At 37.8% G+C, this 25,402-nt stretch overlaps 1 protein-coding gene across 2 annotated transcripts in view; it reads right to left on the reverse strand.

The window, feature by feature from the left end:
* Nucleotides 1–18,620: 18,620 nt before the first annotated feature.
* thsd4 (thrombospondin type 1 domain containing 4) overlaps nucleotides 18,621–25,402 on the reverse strand; it is a 48,334-nt gene continuing 41,552 nt past the window's right edge. For both annotated transcript variants that reach the window (XM_026174211.1, XM_026174220.1), the window contains 10 exons: nucleotides 25,046–25,221; nucleotides 24,760–24,856; nucleotides 24,395–24,586; nucleotides 23,858–23,987; nucleotides 23,229–23,433; nucleotides 22,834–23,007; nucleotides 21,964–22,137; nucleotides 21,666–21,845; nucleotides 20,420–20,564; nucleotides 18,621–20,249 (listed from right to left, as the gene is read on the reverse strand). In XM_026174211.1, coding sequence (XP_026029996.1) covers nucleotides 20,107–20,249; nucleotides 20,420–20,564; nucleotides 21,666–21,845; nucleotides 21,964–22,137; nucleotides 22,834–23,007; nucleotides 23,229–23,433; nucleotides 23,858–23,987; nucleotides 24,395–24,586; nucleotides 24,760–24,856; nucleotides 25,046–25,221 — 1,616 coding nt within the window. In that variant the 3' untranslated portion in view covers nucleotides 18,621–20,106. The remainder of the gene's footprint in view (nucleotides 20,250–20,419; nucleotides 20,565–21,665; nucleotides 21,846–21,963; nucleotides 22,138–22,833; nucleotides 23,008–23,228; nucleotides 23,434–23,857; nucleotides 23,988–24,394; nucleotides 24,587–24,759; nucleotides 24,857–25,045; nucleotides 25,222–25,402) is intronic.

A 25,402-nucleotide genomic window follows, 5' to 3' on the forward strand; every position in this document is an offset into this window, starting at 1 on the left:
CCAGCTTGGTGGTGAGTGTGGAGGGAATTATGGTATTAAATGCAGAGCTGTAGTCTATGAAGAGCATTTTAACATAATTCCCCCTTCTAGTGTCCGAGTGAGTGATGTGTGGAGGAGATGAGAGATGGCATCGTCTGTGGAACGATTTGGACAGTAAGCAAACTGTAGTGGGTCCAGTGTGTCTGGTAGTGAAGAAATGATGAAGTCTCTGACCAGGCGTTCAAAGCACTTCATCACTACTGAGGTGAGGGCTACAGGGCGATAGTCATTGAGAGAAGCAGGGTGGGGTTTCTTCGGGACAGGAGCAATGATGGACTCTTTGAAGCATGTGGGGATCACCGACTGAGATAAAGAGATGTTGAATATCTCAGTGAACACAGGAGCTAGCTGGTATGCGCAGTCTCTTAGGATACGACCTGGGATGCCGTCTGGTCCTGCTGCTTTCCTGGTGTTCACTCTCTTGAAGGCTCTCCTTACTTCATGCTCGGAGATGACGAGCACGTTTCCGGTGCTGGCAGTATCTTCCTGTCTGCAGCCGTTAGCGCCGCCAACACTAGCATTGTTGGAGTCCTTAGCTGCAGCCTCGAAGCGAGCATAGAAAGTGTTCAGCTCGTCTGCCAGAGTCACGGCCGCGTTCGTCATACCGGTTGTTGGTGCTTTATAGTCCGTTATTGTCCTTAGTCCCCGCCACAGGCTCCTAGAGTCACTCTGTTGGAGTGGTGACTCTAGTTTCCTCCCGTAGCGCTGCTTCGCCTCTTTCACCGCCCTCCGCTTTGTACGGGTCCATGTCCCCCGTCATGAGTCCCGTGTTGTAGGCAGCGGTGCGGGATCTCAGAGCGTCGCGGATGGTTTTATCCACCCACGGCTTCTGGTTGGGAAACGTTGTGATAGTCTTTGTCTCCACGGTATCATCCGCTAGTTTCCCGATGAATCCCACAACCGCTTCCGTAAACACGTTGACATCATCATCGGAGCTGTTTCTGAACATGCCCCAGTCTGCGTCATCGAGTGCGTCCTGTAACGCGGCCACCGATTGATCCGTCAAGCGCGCCACCTTCCTCTGAACCGGAACTTCCTGTTTCAGCCTTTGTTTGTATTTTGGGATAAGGAAGATGGCGGCGTGATCAGATTTGCCAAAAGGAGGGCGGGATTGTGCCTTGTAGCCGTCCTTGACTGTAGTGTAGCAGTGGTCCAGTGTCCTTTCACCTCTGGTGGGGCAGGAGATGTGTTGATAAAAGTTCGGCGCTGCGCGTTTGAGGTTGGCGCTATTAAAGTCCCCCGTCACAATAAGCGCAGCGTCCCGGTGTTGTGTCTGGTGCTGTGTGAGTGCCTCATGCAGCTCGCATAAGGCGGTGACCGTGTCCGCTTGTGGTGGAATATAAACGGCACTTATAATGACCGATGTAAATTCCCGAGGTAGATAAAAAAACCGTAGCTTGCCTCCACCAGTGTATGAATGTGAGAGTGAATGAATAGTGGCATTGTAAAGCGCTTTGGGTGCCTTGAAAAGCGCTATATAAATCCAATCCATCATTATTATTATTATTATTAATAATAAATACAAATTCACTTTAAACTGCGGTGTGTTTTGGCCCAGTAGTCGATGACTGCAAAACACTTCATTTTTCTACTTTTTCCACTGTAAGTCATGAAGCATGTGAAACCTGCACTAAATGATTATGAAACGTGAATGAAGCAGTGGAGAATGGGAAAACAAACTATGTCTCTACATGGCTTTGCTATGGTGTCAACAGCCACAAAAGTGTTGGTGTGCTTGACCATGTGATGATAAAAGATTAAGTGTTGAATGAAAATTTTTAAAAGAAGCAGGAAGACTGATAGTTATCAATTTTCTCCGATTTGCTAAATTTGTTTAATCATTTTTTAGTACCTCTGTTGTATCCATGGAACATAAGGTTTTTAGCTGTCAGCGCACAGCATTGTTATGGATGGAGTGTTTTCAGATGTTGCTTCTAATTTCGATTTAACCTTTTGGTATAAAGGTCACGCGTAATGAATAGTTCCTGGGGGTTTTATTCCTGATCCAAACAAGCAATTTCCCCACGGGGCTCAATAAAGTACAATAATGTACACACTTTCTTCTTCTTCTTCTTAAAAACAAGTACCTGAAAAGCACAGAAGAAATTATCTAGGTTTTATATCCATTCATTCATCCTTTCATCCATCGATTATCTTAGCCCCTTATCAAATTCAGGATGGGGGCTAGATTTTCTATTTTCTGCCATATTCACTTTTTACATGTTTTTATAGTTTTTTTTATTTATTGTTTTTGGTAAATAATAAACACTCAAACTATGCGTGAATATGGATAGAACATTTGTGGCCATAACTGTACAAATAGATAAATTACACAATTATTGAAACTATTATGTGTGTTAGATTATTAACTATCAAAGGTTTCAGTACAACTTAGTGAACAGTTCATACACAATGTACAATGTTTGTTAGTGTTTATGGCTGATCTGTTCCCTGACTGGCCCTTGTTCCAACAATAAGTTGCACCTTTGTCTTTTGTGTTTTTCTTTCGATACCCCTCTGCTCCACCTTTTCTTTTTTTTACATTTCTATAACACCAGGAGTCTATTCTTCAGGAAAAGTGGGTATCTTGCATACATAAAGGATAGGTGAGCAAAAGAGAGCAGGCAAATTGATAGTCACATATGATGCATGGATTCTGAGAGCTCCCTCAGCTCTCCTTTAGCTTTATTATAATATTGCTATTCAAGCCTTTTGCTTTCGAGACATGCTCTGGATTCTGAAATAGCTGGAATATTGATGTTATGTCAAATCAGGATACAGCCACATTCATCGGTTTAACAATTTATTTATTTTTTTGGACAAGTCTGCCTGTGTCTGGTAATTTAAACACGCAATTGTATTTTGCATTCTCTGATGTTCATGGATCAAAGCTGGTGCAGGTCTTTCTGACAACATTAATGAAAAGGTTGTTTTTACCTTTCTGGCTTTGCACCATTCCAAGAGACAAACTCTTGAGTTGAAAAATAAAGCCAACAGAAATGCCCCAAAGTGTTTTTCCTCTAGTGCCAACTTGAGTTAGATTTGTCTCTTTATTAATTTATTGTAATTTTGCCTCTACAGCAGATTTTAAATCAAACAACCAGGCTCCGATTAAAGTGTAGTGTTTCAGCCTTCCCTAATGGGTTCTAACAAATTACAAAGAATTACTGTTTATTAAAGTCTGAAATCAAGTGACAAAAGTATATATATTTTAAAAAACAAAACATTGTCACATTGTCCAGAAACTTATAGGCTTAACTGTAGATGCCAGTTATCTGTGAATTAAATGATGCCAGATAAATCTATCATCACTAAACATTCAGACCTTTCTAAACTATAGACGCAATGTGTATTTTATTTATTGTCTATAAAAGTTACATTTTCAGAGCAGGTCAAACTGGAAGCATGTGAAATATTAACTTTATTTTCTGAAACTAAGAATTGGAGAAGAGACACAAACTGCTGCATCAGATGGTGAATTTTCAAAAATCCAATAAAAAAATGTATATGCAATGAGTGTGACCCCTCAAAACATTTTTTTAAAAACATTTAAAAGTAAGGTTGAAGAGTTTATGGAATTTTAGCATTTCACAAAAAGGAAGCATGAAATTTCACATTGTCATTCTCTATCATTTTTGACACCTCACATCTATCTTTGGAACACTTCAGGGGTTCATAGAGAGTATAGGAGATGTAGCTACTGTAATAACTATCACTGGTTTTGGACTCTGCATTGTGAAGTGTCAGGACACCTGTCAATCAATGTGGCCCTGCCCCTAACTCAATTATCAAGGTGGATGAGTTATAAAATTGAAGACAAAAACTATCCATAGAGCACCAACTATTTCTAAACCAGGATTTAAATCTTTCTAATGCTGTAAAGTTGCATCTAGCTTCTAGTCCCACTCAGAGAAACTGCAGTTTTTAACACTCCCACATTGGCTTCAATTTTAAGATGCATTTTCCCCCTTGGGGTAATCCTAATTCGAAATCTATAAAGAACTTGAAAATACAGCAGTAAAATGCAGCCTTTTTGCAAATAACAGAAGAAATTAATGCTGCAGAAAATCGTTAGCTCAGCGGTGAAATAAACATTTTAATTTAAGTTTACTATTTTAACACTGAGTGTGCTCTCGCTGCTGTGTATTTCTAATTTGAGAACCGCAGAGCTCTGAAATGAGATTCATTTAAATATTAAAGGTTGCTGTCCCAGAGCCTAATAAAGAAAATGTGAAAATTGCTTTAGACTGTCAGCAAATCAAAGGGGAATTAATTTTATTGACTGAATCCTTGGTGATAAATAACCTGATCGATTTTCTATTGGTGTCTTTGCACATTGTTTTTTTTTTTGTTTTTTTTTGGGGGGGGGGGGGGGGGGGGGGTGTCAGGAAAATAAAGTAACCTGTTTTTGGTAATTCAGTTATACACTTTTTACTCAAAAATGTATTTTCCTGATTTCTAGGCTATTACCATGAAGGGTGGTTGGGTTACTATTTACTACATTGTTGTGTCTACCTTGCTTATTAATGGAGGTGTCACTGTTCTCACAGACGTCCAAACTCATTCAACCCAGAATTACACCTAAACCTGCCAGCCATGAAATTCTATGAGAACATATATTATCCTTTTGAATCAGATATCAGGCAAGATCCAGTCAGACACCAAGATTTATATTTACAACCTCACCTACCTGCTTGTTGATGGGTCCATATCTTGTGTTTTCACTCTTCATGAAGGAAGGTCAGACTGAGTATCATCTTGCTCTACTGAACAAATCCTGTGGATTACCTCCAGCTACAACTAAAAACATGCTAGAGCTTCTATCTTTGCTGAGCAGAGTAATTACTCTGGATATAATAGTTATAATATTGATTGTGGAATGAAATAATAACATCACATAACATCTATACCAGTCAGCCAAAAGATTAATATCACTGCCAGGCGCAGTGAATAGCAGCGATCACTTCTTTACAGTGCAGTTTCTGCTGGGAAATCTTGAATTCTGGTATTCTTGTGGATGTTACCTTGACATAAACTAACCACTTAAAAAATGTTGTAGACTAACTCCAAGAACTCCCAAGTGGCATCTACATGCCCAGCAGTGCTTGAGGAAAACAATAAAGAGCCCGGGGCACTGATGATGCAAACTCCCTGGATCCCAATCCGATCAAGCATCCGTGTTATGCACCAAAACAAGCCTAATCCTTGGAGGCCCAGGCCCACAACTCAAAGGACCCAAAGGATCCACTGGCAACATCCTGGTGCCAGAGAGATATGTCACTCTCAGAGGTCCCCTGTCCATGCCTCAGTGGGTCAGAGCTGTTTAGTTGACCTCAAGGGAGATCTACACAAGATCAGGCAGGTGGTTTTAATCCATCTACTAGATTAGCAGATTGGATCATCAGGACATTTACCAGTGACCAGGTAAGTCAGACATTAGCTGAGAAGATAAGAATTAAAATCCATTCAGAAGTCAAGGAGGTTCACAAACAGTTCAATTCAGAACAAATTAATTCATTTCACTGAAATCTGACAAACTCTAGAAGGACTAGCAGTTCTTGTGAATTTTGGAGGGACAAACAGATGGATGACTGGCCGTTGCAGAACCTCATCAGTCCTTTGGCAGGATGACCAAAAAAACAAAACAACCAGAAAAAAATATTCTATTGACATCCAGAGATATAATTACAATGAATTCTTTTTGGACACAAGAGTCAGGTAAAGAGCATCAGATGTCTGTGTTTTCTCAGACTTATCTGCTGGCTAGTTATTGTCATGTCGATGATAACTGCGCCACTCAGAGGTTATTTTATTAGAGTGCACAACGATCTCACCTATTCAAAGTCAGGGTTAATCACCATACTATACTCTGAAACAAAATTGTAGGCCAGCCTGCACACTTTGCATTTTGTTTTGACCAGAAATATTTTGGAATATTAAAGGTTCATTTTTATTTTCACTTGACATACAGTGTAAAGAAAAAAGCATTTTATATTTCTTATATTATGCAATAAATACAAGAAATGTCTGTCATGATCTTTAAAGCCCAGCTGTTCTAGTGTGACCTTCTTTTCTGTGCCATTACTGAACCTTAATGTTAATATCTTAATAACTTAAGACATATCTTAAAGGATATCAGTGCCTTAATAAGCCTTTTTAACACTTGCGCCGCATCCTTGAACTTTTCTAGACATTACCCTACATTCCACCAGAGACATTATAATAGAAAGAAATGGCACTCAAAGAATCCAAAGTTGAATTCTGTTGTGGTAGACAGATAACTTCCAGCTGAAGAAAGCTTTCCCCAACAATTATTTTTCCCAAAACATTATTTTGGGGAAACTGAGACAATATTTTAAGCAGTTTTTGTCAGATTTTACTGGTGAATATATACATCAGTTTTTATATCCTGGTGACTACTAAAATTAAAGTTAAACTTAGATAACTATGGCCTTATTAGTAGGGCTGCCAAGTGACTAGATCTGCTTCTAGCACACTGACGACTATCAAAAAAAACAGGAAGCATGAGACAAAAGCAGACTTGACACAGAGACGTGGACATGACAGGTTTAACACCAAGCACATAACGTAAAACTGAACAGACTAAACCTTCTCTAGGGATAAGACACCAGGCATACGAGGGAGGCACAGAGACAAAGAAGACACTGAACAGAGGGAGCACAGAATCAAAACCTAAGAGCTAAACTCTTAATGGGAATAAAACAGAAACACCAGGTAACAAAAACAGCAATACTAGAGAATCAGAACAAAACCCATAATACAGAATAACACCAAAGCTTAAAACATTAGGTCTCCGACCCAGGACTATGAAGAGAATTTTGATTAAATTGTCTTTAACCTGCTAGCTCCGTACTACCTGTATGCTCTACCAGATTCTAAACTACATTTCCTTTGGTGAGAATGTGGTTGAAACAAGTCATCCTATCCTTTGATGGAGGACAACTTCAAAAATTCTCCCAATCTGATTGGCCCAACATTATCCAGAGTTCATGTTGGAAAACAGTAATAGTGTTTGTAAATATGAAAGTGGTCATTTCAATTGTACCTCTTTGTAACAAAAAAAATTATCTGTGGCACCAGATATAGTGTTTGTACTACAATCTTCTAGAAGTTGTGATTGTATGAATCATTAGTGTAAGTCCTGTTCCATGTGCATCTCTTCAATAAAACACGTTTTTTAAAATTTGAATGAACATTCATGAAAAGTCATAAACTTTGATTTATTGGTGAATATATTTTATGGAAGTATGTAAAACCTCAACAGGAGTACATAATGTAGAGATGACATGTGGACAGTGCTTTGGGGTTACCCAGCTAAGAAGCTAGTTTTTAAAAAGATGAAAGTATTTTACATTATAAAGTCCATATTTTCTGAACATAGGGAACAGATGCATTAACTCTACAAACACTTGACTGGTCAGAATTTGATAAGAAATAATGTTTGCTTGTAAGGCAGCCCTTCTTTGGGTATCTGGTTTCTCCAGTTCTCCCCCCGTCTCACTAAAGATTCCACCCTTTTGTAAGAATGTGTAATTATGGACTGATCTACACAGACTGTGTTAGTCATTACGCAAATATAAATTGCTGCATTGTTAGTAGATCCCTCCCATTACCTCTTTTTTGTGATGTGGTGTGAGAACAAATGTAAACCACTGATTCCTGTAAACATCTGAACGCTCTTGATGGGGACACGATGACTTGTTTGCATGTTTGCATTCTTGTTCTGCAGTGACGTCAAAATACAAATAGAGGGAGCATCTGCCATGAGAACTCCTTTGATGGGATTAGTTAGTATGTTTAATTGGCATCAAATTGCATAAACATAATTATAATTTGTTTGCTGATCTTGTTTTTCTATTTATATTTAAGGATGCAGCAAACTCTTAGATGTACTGAGTATTGATGATTAACATAATTTCATATATAATTAAATTAAGCAAGCATTTTTACTTTTGTTTTATTTGTTGATTAATAATGATGTTACTGTTGTTTTCTTTGCACTAGTATTTGTTCTTTTGTTAACTGTATGTGCTAACAATTTTAAATCAACCCAATCTGACCCTAAACCCTTTTGGAAAAAAAGTCTGAGATGGTTGTTTTATTAAACAAAATGTAACCATTTGTACCATATTGCATTTTTAAGTATAATGTGATCCTTTGTTGTTTTTCTGTTATTATTTTTTTGTACTAGCTTCTTAGTAAACAACACTCTTATACACCCAGTCATTGTGGAATGGTAAGTAATTAAAATGTATTACTAAGAAAGCCCATTTGCGATAAGAGCAAAATGGTTTTTGCCTAAGAGGTTGATCAGTCGGATTCTTGCAAACCTTGGCAATTACAGGAGCCCGGTCAGGTAATTATGTGTCTGCCATCATAATAAGAAATAGGAGCTTCTCTTTTGGTTGTTGTTGTCCTTTTTCCCCCCTCTTAGAATAAGAACTACATAATGGACTCTGTGCTCACCTGGTTGTCCTTGGCATTATTGGACTCTCCAGATGAATTGATGTTTCCTGCCTGTGATGAGGAGAAATGCTTTTCAGGCACAGCTCATGTGGAGCGAGGCTTGACTGAACCCTCTGATCCCTCTTCCTGCAGGGTTTTTTTTTTTTTTGTTGTTGTTGGTAGGCTTTAATTAGTTAAATGTTTCTTATGAGTGCCTTGTACTAGTTGTGTGGTTTATTTGTGTAGAAATCTTGAATCACAAGTGAACACAGAAACAAATAAGAACAATATGGAATGATAGCAGTTGAAAAAAGCAAAGTTTTGATTTAAGCAAAAAATACTGGTACATTTTATAGTGGATTGAAATATTTCCAGCTCCCCACCAATCAATATGTATTTACTGGGATGCCAAGAACGACATGACAATATCTGTCTTTTCTGGCTATATCAGTGCATGCATGAATTAAAGCAGTCCTTATTTGACTTGACTTTCAACTAGTCCCGTTTTATACAACTTCAATGCAAATGAAGTTACCACACTTTCAATGAAGCATATTTTATGTAAATGCATCTACTGTATGTATGTATAGATAAGTTGATAGATAGATATATTACTAATACCATATTACTAATATTTTAACTACATTCAAATAAATAATAATTGCCGTGGTTATAGGTGTGGTACAGTATTATGTAATGTTTGGCCTGTAATGTCTGTGATAGATCAGGAACTGCCAAGAATACATGAAACAGAGAACTGGTCAGGGATTTGATCTAGATTCAGAAAATGGTTGTGGTCATGTTGGACTCATTAGCAGACATATAACAGACACAGGCTTATAACATTTAGTCAGAGGCTTGAAATAGAAAATAAAAAAAGGATGATAAGGTTAATTATTTCAGTTTGATTTGTTCATGTTTTTAATATTGCTATGTCAGAGCGGCTTTCCATCATGCTCACTTAATTGCATGATTACATGGAGGAACCATTAAACATCTTACACAGCTTGATCCACGAAGGTGTTTGATGGGCTTGACAGTGTGATGATTAAAGACTGTGTGCAGAATGAATTCTTAAAAAGCAGGGAGTCAGAAAAAGGGCAACAGAAGCTGATTAGTGTTTTCTCTTCTTTCTTTGCAATCTGTTACAGCACTACTGACACAACTCATAACCCTGCCTCTGTACAATGTAATGGTTTATCAGTTAGTTCATTGCCTGTTTTATTTCGGTTGACATCAGAAAGGTGTGCAATCAAATTAAAACTGACTGAAGTTATACTTACATTTTGCAGTCGAAGTATGTACATTATCTGTACATACCTGCTATCCCTATTTGTCTTACTGAATTATAAATAAAATGTCAGTATTTGCAGCATATTACATTTTAACTCCAAGTTGACGAGTTGTACCTTTTTAATTTACAAATTAATTCCAGCAATTGTAGCATATCAACTAGTCTCCAAGACTACAGCTCAATGTTAGAGCACCTTATACATACATTTTCTGTTTCACTGGGCACTCTTGTGAAAAAAAAAATACTTTTTAGCATAATGCAGAATATATTACAAGTCTCTTTGTTACTCCTACCTTTAGAGAGCACTGTGTTGTTGTTTCCAGGTGAGTTGTGGTCAAAACTAAATCTTTATCACTACAACACTATATTAACATCCTCCCTTTAACAGGGTACCTGGATGAAAAAGCATCAAGATGAAAAATTGTGAGACGGTGCTAATCATGCTCTGCCATTACTATTTAAGTCCATGCATATGTACATTCTAGGGATTAGTGGTCAATATTTGTAAATGATTTCCCTGTTTAGAATAATAGCTTGAAACATGAGATTGGAATACATTTGCTGCTTTAGATTATTCTCTCATTTTGAAGAAAAATAGTTTTATATTGTTATTTCTCTTTTTAATTTATTTATTCCCACTAGGGGCAATAATTTTCTATCATATGGCCATCAAGGCTCTCCCCACTGACAAGACAATTACAGGTGGAGATATGGTAGTACTTTTCAATGATTTTCAGCACTCCAGGCTTCCTGCTTTAAACTTAAACATGATAAAGATTCTCCTAAATGAGGAACTATTTTATTACTGCCAGACATTCCAACCAGCAGTCTTTTTAAAATACCCTTCAGCAAATCCCTTCAAGCGCTATTGTTACTGTTCTTGTGCTGTTAAGTCCCTTTGCCATCTATTTACATTTCTTGCCCTTAAAATAAAGTCTGCTTAATGACCTGATGTTTTGTGCCCAGCAGTCTGTTTGAGATTGTGGAGAGTACTACTGCTACCCCTCTGTTATCATCTGCTCCTTCCCAACCAACAGCAAGTTCAACCCTGACCTGAGGACCATCTAAGACCCCATCCTGAAATCCTTAGACACTGTAATCACTGCTGTCAGGTCATATTCTTATCGGTTTTACTAAGGACACTTCATTTAACAACCAGATTTAAGGAAATGTCATTAAAAGTGAATCTTTTGTCCTTCCCTAGGGGCCAAAATTTGTCTTTATAGTTCCAGGATTATATTTTCAGGATTTAAGTACAGTTAAATATGTATTATTTTGTATTCACAAAAGTTGGAGTGATCTGAAAAGTAACGTCTTTGCAAATTACAGTCCTAAGTAACATGTAAAGCTGCCTGTAGCATGGAGGACATGATCAAGGTCACCATACTGGGTCTGTATTCGTGCCTTGTGCCGTCCGACACTTGCTGGGGATGTGTATGATGTATGAGGTTACATGTGAACAGAATTCTTAAATTCTGAGATTGCCCACATCACAACAAGTAGTCAGTAGTTGTTTCTGTAGCATTCTCGAGACAGTAGAGAATGAAAACGTTTCTGTTCCTGGAATATTGATGCGACATCAATAATAAAGAGCCCAATGGTGCAGAAGTGAGAGGGGAACAAAAAGAGGCCAAGCTGCAAGGAACAAGTTCAGGATGAGGGCAGGAGCGAGGGGAAGATGAAATGTTGTCTGAGCTATGAATCCAAAAGATTTCATGCTGTGTTGGAGGATTTGTACACAACACCTCCCATTTGACAAGTAAAGATAGAAAAACAGCTACTCCAGTGGAGCTGCATCAATGTTCACCAACATTTTATGAAAATTGTGAAACTAATAATATTATTTCACCTATTTTTAGGGGCATCAAGCATATTGAACTGGCACTGTTTTGATGGGCCACCTGGTGCAGGATCAGAGGGTTATCAGCATAGCAGAGCCTGGCATATACTTCAGACATCAACTACCTGCTGGATTAGGCCCCGCTAACCCTTCCCTGAACTGCTTCATCAGCAACCAAGTGCTGGCTCACTTCTGCAGCTTTGTAGGGGTTTGTGTACAGTTGTTCCTAAAACCCTTTATGAGCTATTCATACTTGTGTAATTCTCTGTCTGGCATGTTATCAAAGTGAAGGAGAGAAAAACACTTCAGACATTTCAGTCTGGGGGTCTGTCATTTTTCAATTAAATAAATTATCAAAACCCACAACCTGCATTTTCTTGTAAAGTATCCCTAAAGCAGCTTCCAAGCCGTTTTGCTGATGGCTAAACCGAAATGTCAGATATACAGAACTGTGTATAATTGAATCCATCACAGAAAGCACTGATCAATATCCTCTTTGTCATTCTGAAACTGAAATTAAATTTATTTGACAAAATGTCAGACACCATGCTAAGTAGGACACATCTGACATTAAATTGCAAGCTTGATTATTGAATTTCCAGGATGTCAGAGTCCAAGACAAGTTGATAGTTCAGAATTAATTTGCAACCATTACAACTGTAACTCAACCACTTCAAAGTTAAGTCAATATTAGCTTGGAAACAGTGAGTTCAAGTATTTTCTGTTGTTTAACAGCTTATATGACCTTCATTTTATATTTCTTTCATTTTAGAACAATCACACCAACAGTTGTTACCTTCTCGCCAGGTTCTTGCCCATTCCAGCTTTGTGCAGATCTGCAATGCCCTTTGACAGCTTTTTGGTGTTGCCCACAATGATGGAGAGGTTAGAATGTTAGAGGTTAGAACTAATTCAACAGAATCAGAAAACTTTATTAATCCTCTAGGAAATTATTGTCTATGTATTTACAGTTGTGTTTTATATACATAACGAGTTGGCAGGTCCACGGGAGCCAGACTTCTGGCTGGGTTGTAGGGCATCCCACAGTTATACATGTTATAATGTTTTGCTGATTTAAAAAACAATATTCTGAAATATCCTGAAATCCAGCTGTGTGTACTGTTTCAATTGGATGTTTCAGGTTGGTGGAAAACACAAGTATTAATATTAATTAAAATCATCTTTCTTGGGATACAGTTTTTATGATTCAATCAATGGATTCACTTATCTACTCATTCCCTCCCTGTTAGCACAAACACTGCTAAACACTAAGCTATCCCCCCTCAACACATTATTTCCCAGCATCTTTATTTAGGTTTCTGTCTACACAGTGAAGTTAACATAAGATTTAACACAGAAACCCAGACAAGTGGACTAAACCATCTGCTGAGCCATTATAGGAAGAGGAAATAGGTTTCCTTATATTGAGACTGGCATTCTGTTTAGGCCATCTCTTTTATGGTCCACATATTTCTCATTTTCTTTCTCCTATTTTCTTTCTCACACACTTTTTGACAATTATGACTGCTTTACCACTAATCATGTTGGTTGGCCCCATCTAATATTGTAGGATATTTACTTTATACTTTAAAGCCATTTGGGACATTTGGATCTTTTACTTGCCTATTAATATCCTTCAAAATGTGAATCAGCAGTACTGCAGTGACTGAACATGACTGCTAAGGAGCCACTGACGGGGCCTCTTGCAAATCCATCCTTTTGGTTTAAAAAAAACTGCATGAGAGCTGTACAATATGGATGAAAGTAAGTCACACTAATCCCCCAAGAGCTGTGTGCACAGCCAGTAGTCATCATCAGCTAGTCCACAGATGTCAGCTGCGAACTAGCTCAAAGGCAAAGTCTTTATGTTATCACCCAAATAATCTCATGACACGTTTGACTACACATGCTGTAAATTTAGTTCATCTCCTCACACGGATCCTTTATCCCCCCATACTATCACATGACCTCTTTTAAAAACAAGAATATGAAACTAAGCTCTTTCTGTAGTTTATTGCACTTTTATCAGTTGTGTTTGCATCTGTTGACAGGATTGTTCCTGAAGACCACTTCAACATGAAAAAGGCCATTTATGAGGTGGAGCGTGATGCAAGTCTGTGTTGGTTTTGGTCTTTACTGCAGGTCTGATGTGACCTTTTTTTCTGTGCAGTAATTGAACCTTGATGATATGACATGAGCCATGACATTTCTACAAAGGACAACAAGGGTGGCTGTGGCAGGAAGTAGAGGAGGTCATCAACATTTGGACAGGCTTCTCTAGCGCACATATTGATGTACCTTACTTGAATCCTAAATTAACCCCAAACTATGTATAGGTGTGTGAGTATGCATGATATATAGATAGCAGCTACAGGAAAATAGTCACGAAGACTCACAAAATACAATATGAATTTCAACTAAATTCTAGGTGAGTAGCCAGACCTTCCATCCATTTTAATCCATTTACTTCATTTCAATTACAAAAGTGAAATTTAAAAATTTATTGCTTTTAGCCAAATATATTTAGCACAGCATTTCATTTAAATTATACACAAAGCTGCAGCCTTTCAGCACTCAGGTGGCATTGCTGCCTGGAAAAGACCTTAAAACCATTTTGCTCCAATCCCAGTGAAATCTCAGATCACACGCTGCAATTCAGCCCTCATTTTTTCTAGTCGTATAGCCATATCTTTGTGCAATTTTAGCAGAACTGAACTGACAAATTCATAAAATGCCAACTCAAAACACTAAGCTACCAGCGCCTCCAGGACAACTTTTGCCAGAATAACGTACACACTTCTGCAGACAAACTCACAAGTTGAAACTAGTACCAACTATGCTGTCAAAGCTGGCAATAATATATCTTTGTTGAAAATGTTTCATGATTTTTTTTTTAATAAAGCTGTCAGTGTACGCTGAGCATTGCCTCGATTAACTTGTAACTACTTTCTATTCTTGAATTCTGTCATTTTTAACGAGTAAGAATCCAAATATTTGGTTTCCCATCAGAAACCTTCCTAATAGCTACTAAAACACGGAATACCTGAAATGAATCAAGATACTAGGATCCCATAAGGCTGCAAACTGTTTAAGTGGTATTGATTTGAACTTGACACAAGTGCTCAGAGCAGAGCAGTTAACACAATTGCCTTTGACCAATAAGCTGTAACATTAGAGCAATATATTTGCAATACTGTCTCACGAAATTTCAGTTATGACCTCTTCTGGAGCTGTGCAATAATAAACAGTAAATCAGTTAGTGCCTGAGGGCTTACTCATTGACTTTCTCAACTTTTTGAAAACTCTGCTCAGGCTCCTCAGGGTTTGTACTTTTTGAGTTCCTTGAAATGTTTTATGTTTACTCTAAAAAATCTTAACCACACATGAGATAAGGACTTCACTTGGCAGGCCACAGTTCTCCCCGAGCCCCACATTGCATCTGAATGTTAAAGTCTCGTGTGGCAGGGGCTTCACTCCAGGAGCAGGGAATCCACTTTGAGGTAAGGCAAATCAGGCTGACACTGGCGCCATCACATGGTGATGTTAGGAATGACATCGTAAAAAGTCTGTTGAAGCAACATACACTATAGCCTTCATCAACAGGATGAGGATATTATGCTAAATATTTTTTAACAAAGCATTTGAGTCCAGGGCACAGTTTTCTGATAAGACATTTAAGGCCATTCATACATACTATTAATAAGTAATAAATCATTTCCTAATGTTTTCAGAAGTGTAACTTTATTATCTTTATGAGAGTAAACGAATGGACTGTTTAATCACGTGTGTAATAAGACAAATCCTGAAAAAACAGAGACTAATATCACTTAAAATGGGGCACTTTATGCTCTATAATAGTACAGCTCAAAGACAAAATTATATTCAATGTAAAAAAATTCTTTGCAAACATTTATTGCTTTAGGTTTGGAAGATTTTTATTAATTTTATGTTGAAATTCACTTAATTCAGATGTAGTGTTTTGATAGAAACATGCCTTTTTGATTGTACTGAGTGATGATACTGCTATTAAATCCACTAATGAATGGGGTTGTGCTTCTAAGTTTCTAATAATCCCTTAGCAGTGAGAATTTTGTTGTTGTACTGAACATATTAAAAAGCTCACTACAAAAACAAGGAGGATTTTCCATTGTAATAATGTTGGCATCAATAGGTTACAACTGAACTATAATGTAACAGTAAATTGTTTAACAACTAATAGCAAATACACCACCTTATAAACTCATTATAGACTGTGATTTGTTCAAATCTAGTATTATGATTGCATTTTCCCCCTACAAAAGAAGAAGCATGTGAAGGCTAGACAAACAGAGTATTAAAATTGATAATAAGCGGTGTATTTTACCAATGGAAACTAATGAGAAGACAATAAAACACCACATGTTGCTGTCAAGAGCCATAAAAGTGTTTGATGTGCCTGACCGTGTGATGATAAAAGATTGAGTAGTGAATTAATTTTTAAAAAGAATGGAGGCGGAAGAGGACAGTATAAATCCTTTATAAAAAAAAAGAAATGTATTCTCTGATCTCTCCTTTGATAAATTATTATTATTTATTTTTAGCTTTTTTTCTACCTTTCAGCTTGTCAGAAAGCTGGAACACTACTGGAGGGATTTGTCGTAATCAAATATCTGTGGGACATAAGGTTTTTAACTGTCAGCACACAGCATTGTCATGGAAGAAGTGTTTTCAGATGTTGCTTCTAGTCATAGTTTGGTCTTAGAATGAAGGCCACAAGTAATGAATATTTCTTGGAGTGTTTTTCTCGGTCATGGAGAGCTTAAAAAACAGAGGCATAGTTGTTGGATTCTTTTTTCTTTTCTTTTTTTTACTAAAATCTAAGAAAGACTTAATCACTTAAAGGACTGCAATCCATATGATTATGGACTGAAATACTTTATTTAATTGTTTTAATCCCAGAACACATTGTCACTTAGTGATGTGGAAAATTATTCAGATATTTATTCAGATTTCAGACAAATGCTGACTCGACCTCAGTAATGAAATGATCTGGGCAGGGCTACTGTGACCTTGCAGAACACATTTTTACTGGGAACTCAAGTATTAACACGCCAGTTATAGCAAAATTTCACACAGTTTCATGTGCCAGTTAAACTGTTCAAAAGAAAAGTTGTCTTGCATCAACGTGGCATATTTGTGTCCAAACAAACAAAACATCATTTTTAACTGCTTATTAGCTAAAAATTGATTTGAAAGAGTCCTGCAAATCACATTTTCTTAATAAATGCCACTCTTTTTTAGAGGCATACAATTCTAAAAATGCAATATGCAACTTAATGGAAATCATAACTTTTGTTTAAAAAAAATAATTTGGACAATATTTTGATTTACAACAAAACTGTAGTTAAATTAAATAGTTAATTATAACTACTACTGTGCCATTTACAGTTAATATCTGTGTGTATGTGTATTAAATATCTGTAAATTTATATGTTAATGGAGTTATACAACCAAATACATGTAACAAATTGTAAGAAAGGATTTATGATAGGGTGGGGCATGAACAAAAAGAAAAAGTGGGTATTATTTACTGAAGGAGCCGGGATTAAAAGAAAGTATAAATAAAAAATAAGTATTATATTTTCTATATATATTGTTGTATTATTTTAAAATGTTCAAAATAAAGTCATACACTATATTACAGTAATGTACAGTCTGGTAAAATTGTATTACGTATTTGTTTGTCTTATCAAATTTTTATACCTGAGGTCATTATTATCTTGTCAACTGTATTTGTCAGCAGCTCCCCTATGATACTATGCACTGGTTAAGCAAAGATTTAATCCCTGCATCATGGTCTATATATGAAATAATTTAATTTTAGTTTTTTTTTTCCAAAGAAGTTAAATGGGTTACTGCTCTTTATTTAAGAAGTTTGTAGTCTGACCGTACAAGAGTACTTCATGCATACACAGACTGGGTAAAGGTTGCACTTGGTTAAGAATTCACCCGGAAGAGATTGTGGAGACCATTATTCTGTATGGCAGTTTGGAGGATATAATGAAGTTTCACCGTGGGCTCTGTATTCATGCCTCATAGTCTAAGACACCTACTGACCGCCAATGTGCAAGACGTAGGAGGTTACCCTGAGGTTAGAACAGAACACAGTTCTATGGTTGTCTGCATCACAACATGTAGTCAGTAAATATTCCTCTAATAGCCAATGTTTCAAGACAGTAGAGGATGAAAGCACTTTTCTGTTCCTGGAATTTTGATGTGTCATCAATAATAGAGAAAAGATTGGTGCAGAAGTGAGAGGGCAATAAAAAGGGGTCAAGCTGCAGGAAGAAGTTCATGATGAGGGCAGGAGTGAGGGGAAGATTAGATGTTGTTTGAGCTCTGAATATAGATGGTTTCATTCTGTGGTGATTTTTGCACACTTCCACAATTTCGACAGCTAAATACAGAAACGCTGTCGCTCCACTGGAGTTACTGAATGCGTACTAGCAGAAGAAAAATGCTGTGAACCAGGGCTAAGTCAGTGGATATATTAATGGCTCATATTGTGAGCAATAATTTGCTTCACTAATTTTATTTACAGTAATACAATAAATACAGATTAGATGGCAGAGTGAAATGTCATTAGTTTAAACCTGTTAATCTTTTCAATCGACCAGAAACAAAACAAAAACACTTTTGCAAGTTCAATGCTTATGCTTAAGCTCAATGTTTTAAAGTGTTAATATCTTCATAGGAAAGACTATAAGTAATTAGTGCATTGCTCCTTCTCCATCACTCCAGGATCTACCACAATTTCTGTGCTGTGCTGATTATATTTGTTGGGAGTGCTGAGCTCAGGGTCTACATGCCAAACTCTAACTGCTGCAAAAAAAGAATGCACAATGTGATGTGAAACTGATTCACAAGGAAAAGCTGCTGAAAAGTCTACTGCCTATTAGAGAAAATTTCCTCAAGAAAATTAACATCGGAACAGCTGGGATCTAAAATAAAGCAAATACAGATGTTTTATTAGTTGCAGTCATATATTGAATACTTAATTCAGTTGTTTCATGATTGAATTAAGATTTAAAAGAAATCATGCCATCATGTTGACACTTCAAAATAGTTATTTCTCTGATAGAGGAAAATATCTGCAAAATATCTGGATACAGTACTTATGAATCAGAGGTAAGTTAATCTTTCTTGGAGGGAAACAATAATAGCATTTACAACAAGAGCCGAGCATTTCAGAGGTACTGTGTGCACTTTTGTACAAAACTGAAAATGGCTGTTTTATGGTAGAAAAAGATTGGTCACTAATAAGGATTTACTATAAATGCAAACCAGATGTATGTATCACCATATCAAGAACTGTAAAACATTGAAATGATTTCTCTTTAGAGTCAAATGTAAATAATATATTATAGATAATTCAGTATATTTTTTTCATAGGAATTACACAGTGTGGAATGATCATATCCCACTAGAAATAAAGAAATATGTACAGTTAGTTTCAACTCTCCAAAAATGCAAAGGTTTTCTGATTATCTGCTTCTGTCATCCAGCAGGCTGTGAAATGCCTACACCGAGTTCAAAGTTGTGACTAGTTTAAAGGCAACAAAAGTTTTATCACCACAGCTAAAAAGAGGCCACGGGTGGTTCATGTAACAACAGGGAACCACACAAATAAATAAAGAGGGAGATTTTTCTTTCTCTTCAGTTACTGGCAGAGTGTTGGGCTGTCCAAGAAGCCTGAAAACCATTTTTTTTTATCATTCACATTGTCATACATACATTTATACATACATATTACATAGGCTGCTTTTGGACCTCGTAGCTGTGTAGGGAGAAAAAGACATGGTTTGCCAGAAAACAGTCAAATATATGCAATTGGCAGCAGGGAAGGTGCACAGTATTTGTTTTTCAGGAAAAGGTGGTGATCTGCTACTGTCGGCAGTTTGGTGAGGTTACATATCTTTGGTCAGCAGTGGATGCGAAATAACTGACAACATGTGCGATTACATTAACTGCCATAAATCTGAGTTCTGCTGTGTAACCATATATGGTCCATGTTACACAGTCAGCTCGTGCTCTCCTCTTCATAAGTAATCCACAAGCGTCATTGTCGGTAAACAGTACCTGCAAACTGTTCCCACTGAAGCAAAGAAGAGGGATTCTTTGAATAAGACACAGATCAAATCCTTTAAGTGTTTTAGATTCTCCACTTTGATACTGATGCCTCTCACCACAGCTGACATCTGCAGTGAGTGGATTCTTGGCACACACCATTTTTCCCTCATAACAGCTGTCTTCAAATAAACCAACAAAAATGTCCCTTCTTCACTTTCCACAGTTGGCAAAAACAACAAGTGCCTATTTTAGGCAAGGTCCAGCCAGTCTATTCTTCCCAGCTGCCACAGGACCAGAGGGCCTCCAGGGGGTACTGACTCTGGACCACCATGGAGCGGAGTGACCCTGGTAGAGAGCGCTAGCTTTGTCGGCGATAGGTCGACTGTTTGTGGGCCACCCGGGAACATGAAGCACAGCATGTTGTCTTGTAGTAATCATACACGCAGAGGCGAGCCTGGACCACCACATTGCAGTTGAAGTATTTGTCTCTGCAGTTCTCATCTGAATACAAAATAAGAGTTGATAATATAATTCAATAAAGATATGGCAGTGGAGCCACAGAGTTTCAGGGAAACTGGGAGGACATTCCCTTTATTATGCTCACAATGTGTTGATGCTAAAAATCATCAATAAATATTCATTCAGGTCAATCGTATAAAACATTGACTGACCTATCAGAGGTATGCAGGGCTCTGGGTTGCAGTCCTCCTTCTCTTCTGGTTTCAACTGCACATCGCAGCCCTCTCTGGACAGCATGTCATCAGACAGACAGCGCACCTCTCTCACACGGAAACCTCCTTCACATGTTTTGGAGCACTTGAAGAGCAAGAGTCAGTGACAGTAATCATTCTCATATGCTTGCCCTAAAGTCAGTGAGGATATCACAGCGAATATTCTAAACATTACGATCAAAATTTGATCAACTATTTCAATTAAATTTCTAATAGGGAAAATGGGATAATCTGGTTTTGAGGTGTCAGATGTAAAAAGGTGATGCTAGGCACCAATCCGAGTTTAGTGGGCTGCTTGGGTACTGTCAGTTAAATCTGACCAGTCAGAATCCTGAAAAGAAAGGTTCAAGGGAAATTGTGCTATTGATGTCCTTTAATTAGTATTAATTAAACTTTACATTTATTTAATGTCAAAAACACCAGGACACATTTTAGAGGGTTTAAATAAAACTGTTACATATTAAACGGTAACAAAAATGGTACATAGCAAATAAAGATTTATAACCTACTTATTTATAAGTATTTATAAGTAGGTTATAAATCTTATTATAAAATAAGATACCTATAAATATAGGTTATAAATCTTATTTATAACCTATATTTATAACCTACTTATTACCTATTAATCAGGAGACTCATCAGCTAGCTCTCACAGATAGTTAGCTCTCGGAATGGGAAAGGGGCTAAAACCTGCAATCTTTTTAATGAACAGCAGGGAGCGACTCCTCTGCTTTAAAAAGACAGATAGTATAAAAGCCAAGAAAAAATAATTTATAATATATAATATATATAAACTCAAAATCCTGACGAGTTTGCAATCTCACGGGCAAGTTTCAAGAAATTTTAATAAGGCTTGACATTCATTACTATTTAGAGTAAAATAAATGACATAAATAGGATTGGCTTTAGAGCAGGGCTATGTGTGATTGGCAAGTCGCTGCTATTGGCTATGAAGTCTCCACAGAGACAGATCTACCAGTTGTGATATGCGGATAAAAAAGTACCTAAGGGTTCAAAACAAAGTGCCCACAAACCAATGAGTGACATCACTGTGCCTACACCACTTTTATGTACAACTCAAACAACCATCTACGATAGATTTAAAGTGATTTCTTATCAGTCGTTTTAAGCACTGTGAGGATTCTAAGCATCTAAACTGTGATAGAGGGTTTTATATCTTACTCACAGCACTCCAGTCAGTGTGGTACCACTTTGCTCCACAGGCCTTGAGGCTACAGCTCTGCTGCCTGAGAGGTTTGTCCAGGGATGAGCACTCATATGGTGGCATGACAGTGAATCCTTCATTTGACTTCATCAAACACACCACTGACCTCTGCTGGGTGCCGGTGCCACACTCTGCAGAGCACTATGTTCAGTTAAACACAAAATCAGGAAAGAAAAACCCATGTGACATATTAATGTAAAGTCCTACATATCTGACAACTTCCCCGTACGTACAATGTAACCTCCAGTTGTGTTCATACCTGGCTCCAGGGTCCTGTGAACCACTCAATTCGATTCTCACACGGACCGTTGTTGCAGACCTGAGAGTCTGCGGGCCGTTCGCTGCCACATCCTTCCAGAGGGAGACTGCTGATTTGGTTGGTCAGGCAGAGAACTCCCCGTGTCCGTACACCCATACCACATTCAGCTGAGCACTGTGGAGCAAAACGTATTAGAGTTTAGGTCAAATTTTTGCACAAAGTAGAAACATAGGGTGAAAAATACATTAAAGAGAACGCACACAAGTCAAATGTGTGCAAAGGTGGTATGAGTTTGTGAGGAGGAAATAGAGAACCTAACTGTGCCCACTTTGAAACTTCATATCTTAGCTGGCTTTGTAGTTCGTATGTTTCAAATCAAGAAGAATCTAGGCAATCCTGCAAAATTAAAGTCATTCACTTTCTTCTTTTAGTCCTATTGTATTGCCGTAAAGTTAAATGGTATCATCACTGTAAAACAAAAAACATGTGCTTCTGTTGGATTCTCATGTCATCCACCGAGGTCTTCCTTTCCCTGCAAGAACTTAATATTTGTTCATGGCTAATCTGTTCTGCTGCTTACAAAAGTCATGCAATGTAACCTGAAAGCAGGAACAGCCTAAAGCACAGCCTATGATCGCGTGGCAACCACTGTCTTTATTGATTTTATTTTCTCATAGTTTTCCTCATAGGCATGAAACTTTCTACCTGACCTTAGTTGTATGTTTCCCTGCCAAAATCATCAAAAGGTATCTATATCAGCTGGCCATCAAGAATAGCTACTTGAGTGATGAAGACAGACCTTCTGTATACAAAGACTAGCTCTGTTATTAGAAATGAATGAAAGTTACTGTGTCTCCTGCTGACACTTACCCTGTTGCCCCACTCAGTGTAGAACCAGCTCTTGGCACAAGCTCCCATATCACAGTTCTCCACATCATTGGGCCGCAGATTCATGTTGCACTCCTCATCAGGAACAAAGTCGCCCACATTGCTGACACAGTGTACCTCTCGTGACCTCTGACCCAGCCCACATGGCACAGAGCACTATGAAGATACATACTACATGGATAGTGTTGTACTATGGAGGTATGTATAGCTAAGGAGACTGTACCATTTTCTTTTCATGAGTGTGCTTATTTGCTCAATTTAGATATAAGATATAAGAGTAGAGAACAGGAGTACAGATTCAAGATAACTTTCATAACTTCAGGGGTCAGTTCAGAAAAGTCTTGTAAGTTAAATTAAGTCTGACTGCTGCCACTCACAGAAGTCCACTCTGAGCGAATCTGCCACTCACTGCAGATCTTTAGCTGGCAGGTACTGGCAGTTTCAGGCCGCTCCAGGTGTCGACAGCGGCTCGTGTGGACATTGAGGGTGCGGTTGGCGTAAACCTGGCGACACAAGACCTGCCGATGCTGCATGCCCAGACCGCAGGTTTTGCTGCACTCTGACCATTCTCCAATATCCCAGCTATTAAATAAAATGAAAAGCATTAGTGTCCAAAATGCGACATTCATTTGTTGTATTTTCTGTGATTTGTTCCTTTAGGGACAGAAACTGTACAAAATTAAGAGGATGTAAAAAACTTGGTTCACCTGAAAATCATCAATTTCTATATTTTAAAACAACAGTTTAAAAAAAATTGTATGAATATTTCCACATGGATGGTAAAATTTAAAATACATTCTTCCTCGTCATCTCTCAGTGTGATCTGAAATGCCTGGATAGAAAATTTGCTTAAAGGATTGAACCTTGGGGTGATATTTACAGCTTATATTAAGGCTTCATTGCGTACATGCATACTATTAAGTCAACTTGCATGTAGAATAAAAAACACTTTTTAAATTTAGACGTCTGCAATTTGCACTCTAGAAACAGAGGATAAATTTCTCACAATGCTGGGCAGGGCTGCAAGTTGCAGGCCTCTTCCTGTGGACTTGGTCGGCTGCTGCTGTCACACAAAGAGTCCGATACCTGGACCTGAGTCAGCCGGTTGACACAGTGAAAGATGGAATATCTGAAACCTAAAAAGTAGAAATTTAGGCACTAACTCCTGAAACAAATTTTGATTGTTGTATATACCGCATGGGAAAATCTTTTGTGCAATTAAAAGTTCAGTAAAGTCATATTTTACTCAATGTCATAAAGACCAAATGATTAATGTTTTAGCAATGCAACTTTTGAGTTTTGACTTTAGGTATAGTTTAACATGCACATGGAGACACATAATTTTTACATAATTGATAACTGGATGTAACATAATTTTAATGCCATATAAATGCAGACTTGCATCACAAACAGATATATATACACATAAAAAAAAAACAACTGTAAAACCTCAAGCAAACTTTTTTCACCGTTTTGTTATTTTATTACTCTCTCTGTAACTAAAAAGAAAAAAAAAAGCTCAACATAAACTTCTTTAACTGACCTTTACCACAGGAAGCACTGCACTCTGTAGCACCAGTCAGTTTCCAGTTGTATTCTCTCTCACGTCTGGGTGGCTGTACGGAGGGTACCTGGTTTTCAGTGGGAGGAGGCGAATATCTTCCACTGCCAGCTGGATTAAAGTTTTCCTGATGATTCTGCTGGTCGTATCCATCCTGTCCATTCACAGCATTCCCTAAGATGTGAAGTGTCATCAATTTGATATACTCTATGGATAGATATAGCTAGCTATATATAGGCCTGCAACGAACACGCACTTATTAATTTATCAAAAAGTTATTTTCTCCACTGGTTGTTTGCTTGGTCGTTTGTACACAGTAGGAGCGGCCAAAAGTGGGTCTTATTTACCTTCCGGCCTGCGGCTTGGTTGCTGAGGGCTCACGAGCTTCTCAGATGGGAGAATGTACTCATAGTGAACACCAGGATTTGGCTGCTGGAAGATCATCTGAGTGAAAGTAGATGAGACTTAGACAACAATTTCAAAACAGAACTGTAAGCCTTTCAACATTTGCACTTTCAAAATTTTACACCGTTTCTCAGGTCAGCAAAAACAAAACAAACAAACAAAAAAAAAAAAAACAAGGAGACCCACCACCGTAACTTTCTTGGGGTTCAAGCTGATTTTTTTACTCACATAAACGTCCAGAATCTCATTTGTGGGGCCTTCAGCGAGAAAGGATTCCCCAGCTGTGCTACTGATTTCATTGGGTCGGCGGTAGGTGAACATGGTCCCTGCACCCTCATACTTTCCTGGCCGGTCAATTGCCCAGTTTCCATTAATGATTGATCGCCCTGATCGGCTTCGCAAAGCTGGTAGACACAGAGAGACTGACAATCAAGACTGACAAACACATGAGAAAAACATGTAACCAAAAAGCTCTTCTATATAATTATTGTTTAATGTAAAACTATTTGGCATAATGGGATCTGTATTCTTTTTAAAAGTGGCTCAAACCCAAAAGGGTAATTACAGTAGCTAACTGAATAAAAG

Source organism: Astatotilapia calliptera, chromosome 1 (genome assembly GCF_900246225.1).
Source record: "Astatotilapia calliptera chromosome 1, fAstCal1.2, whole genome shotgun sequence".
Lineage (NCBI taxonomy): Eukaryota > Metazoa > Chordata > Actinopteri > Cichliformes > Cichlidae > Astatotilapia > Astatotilapia calliptera.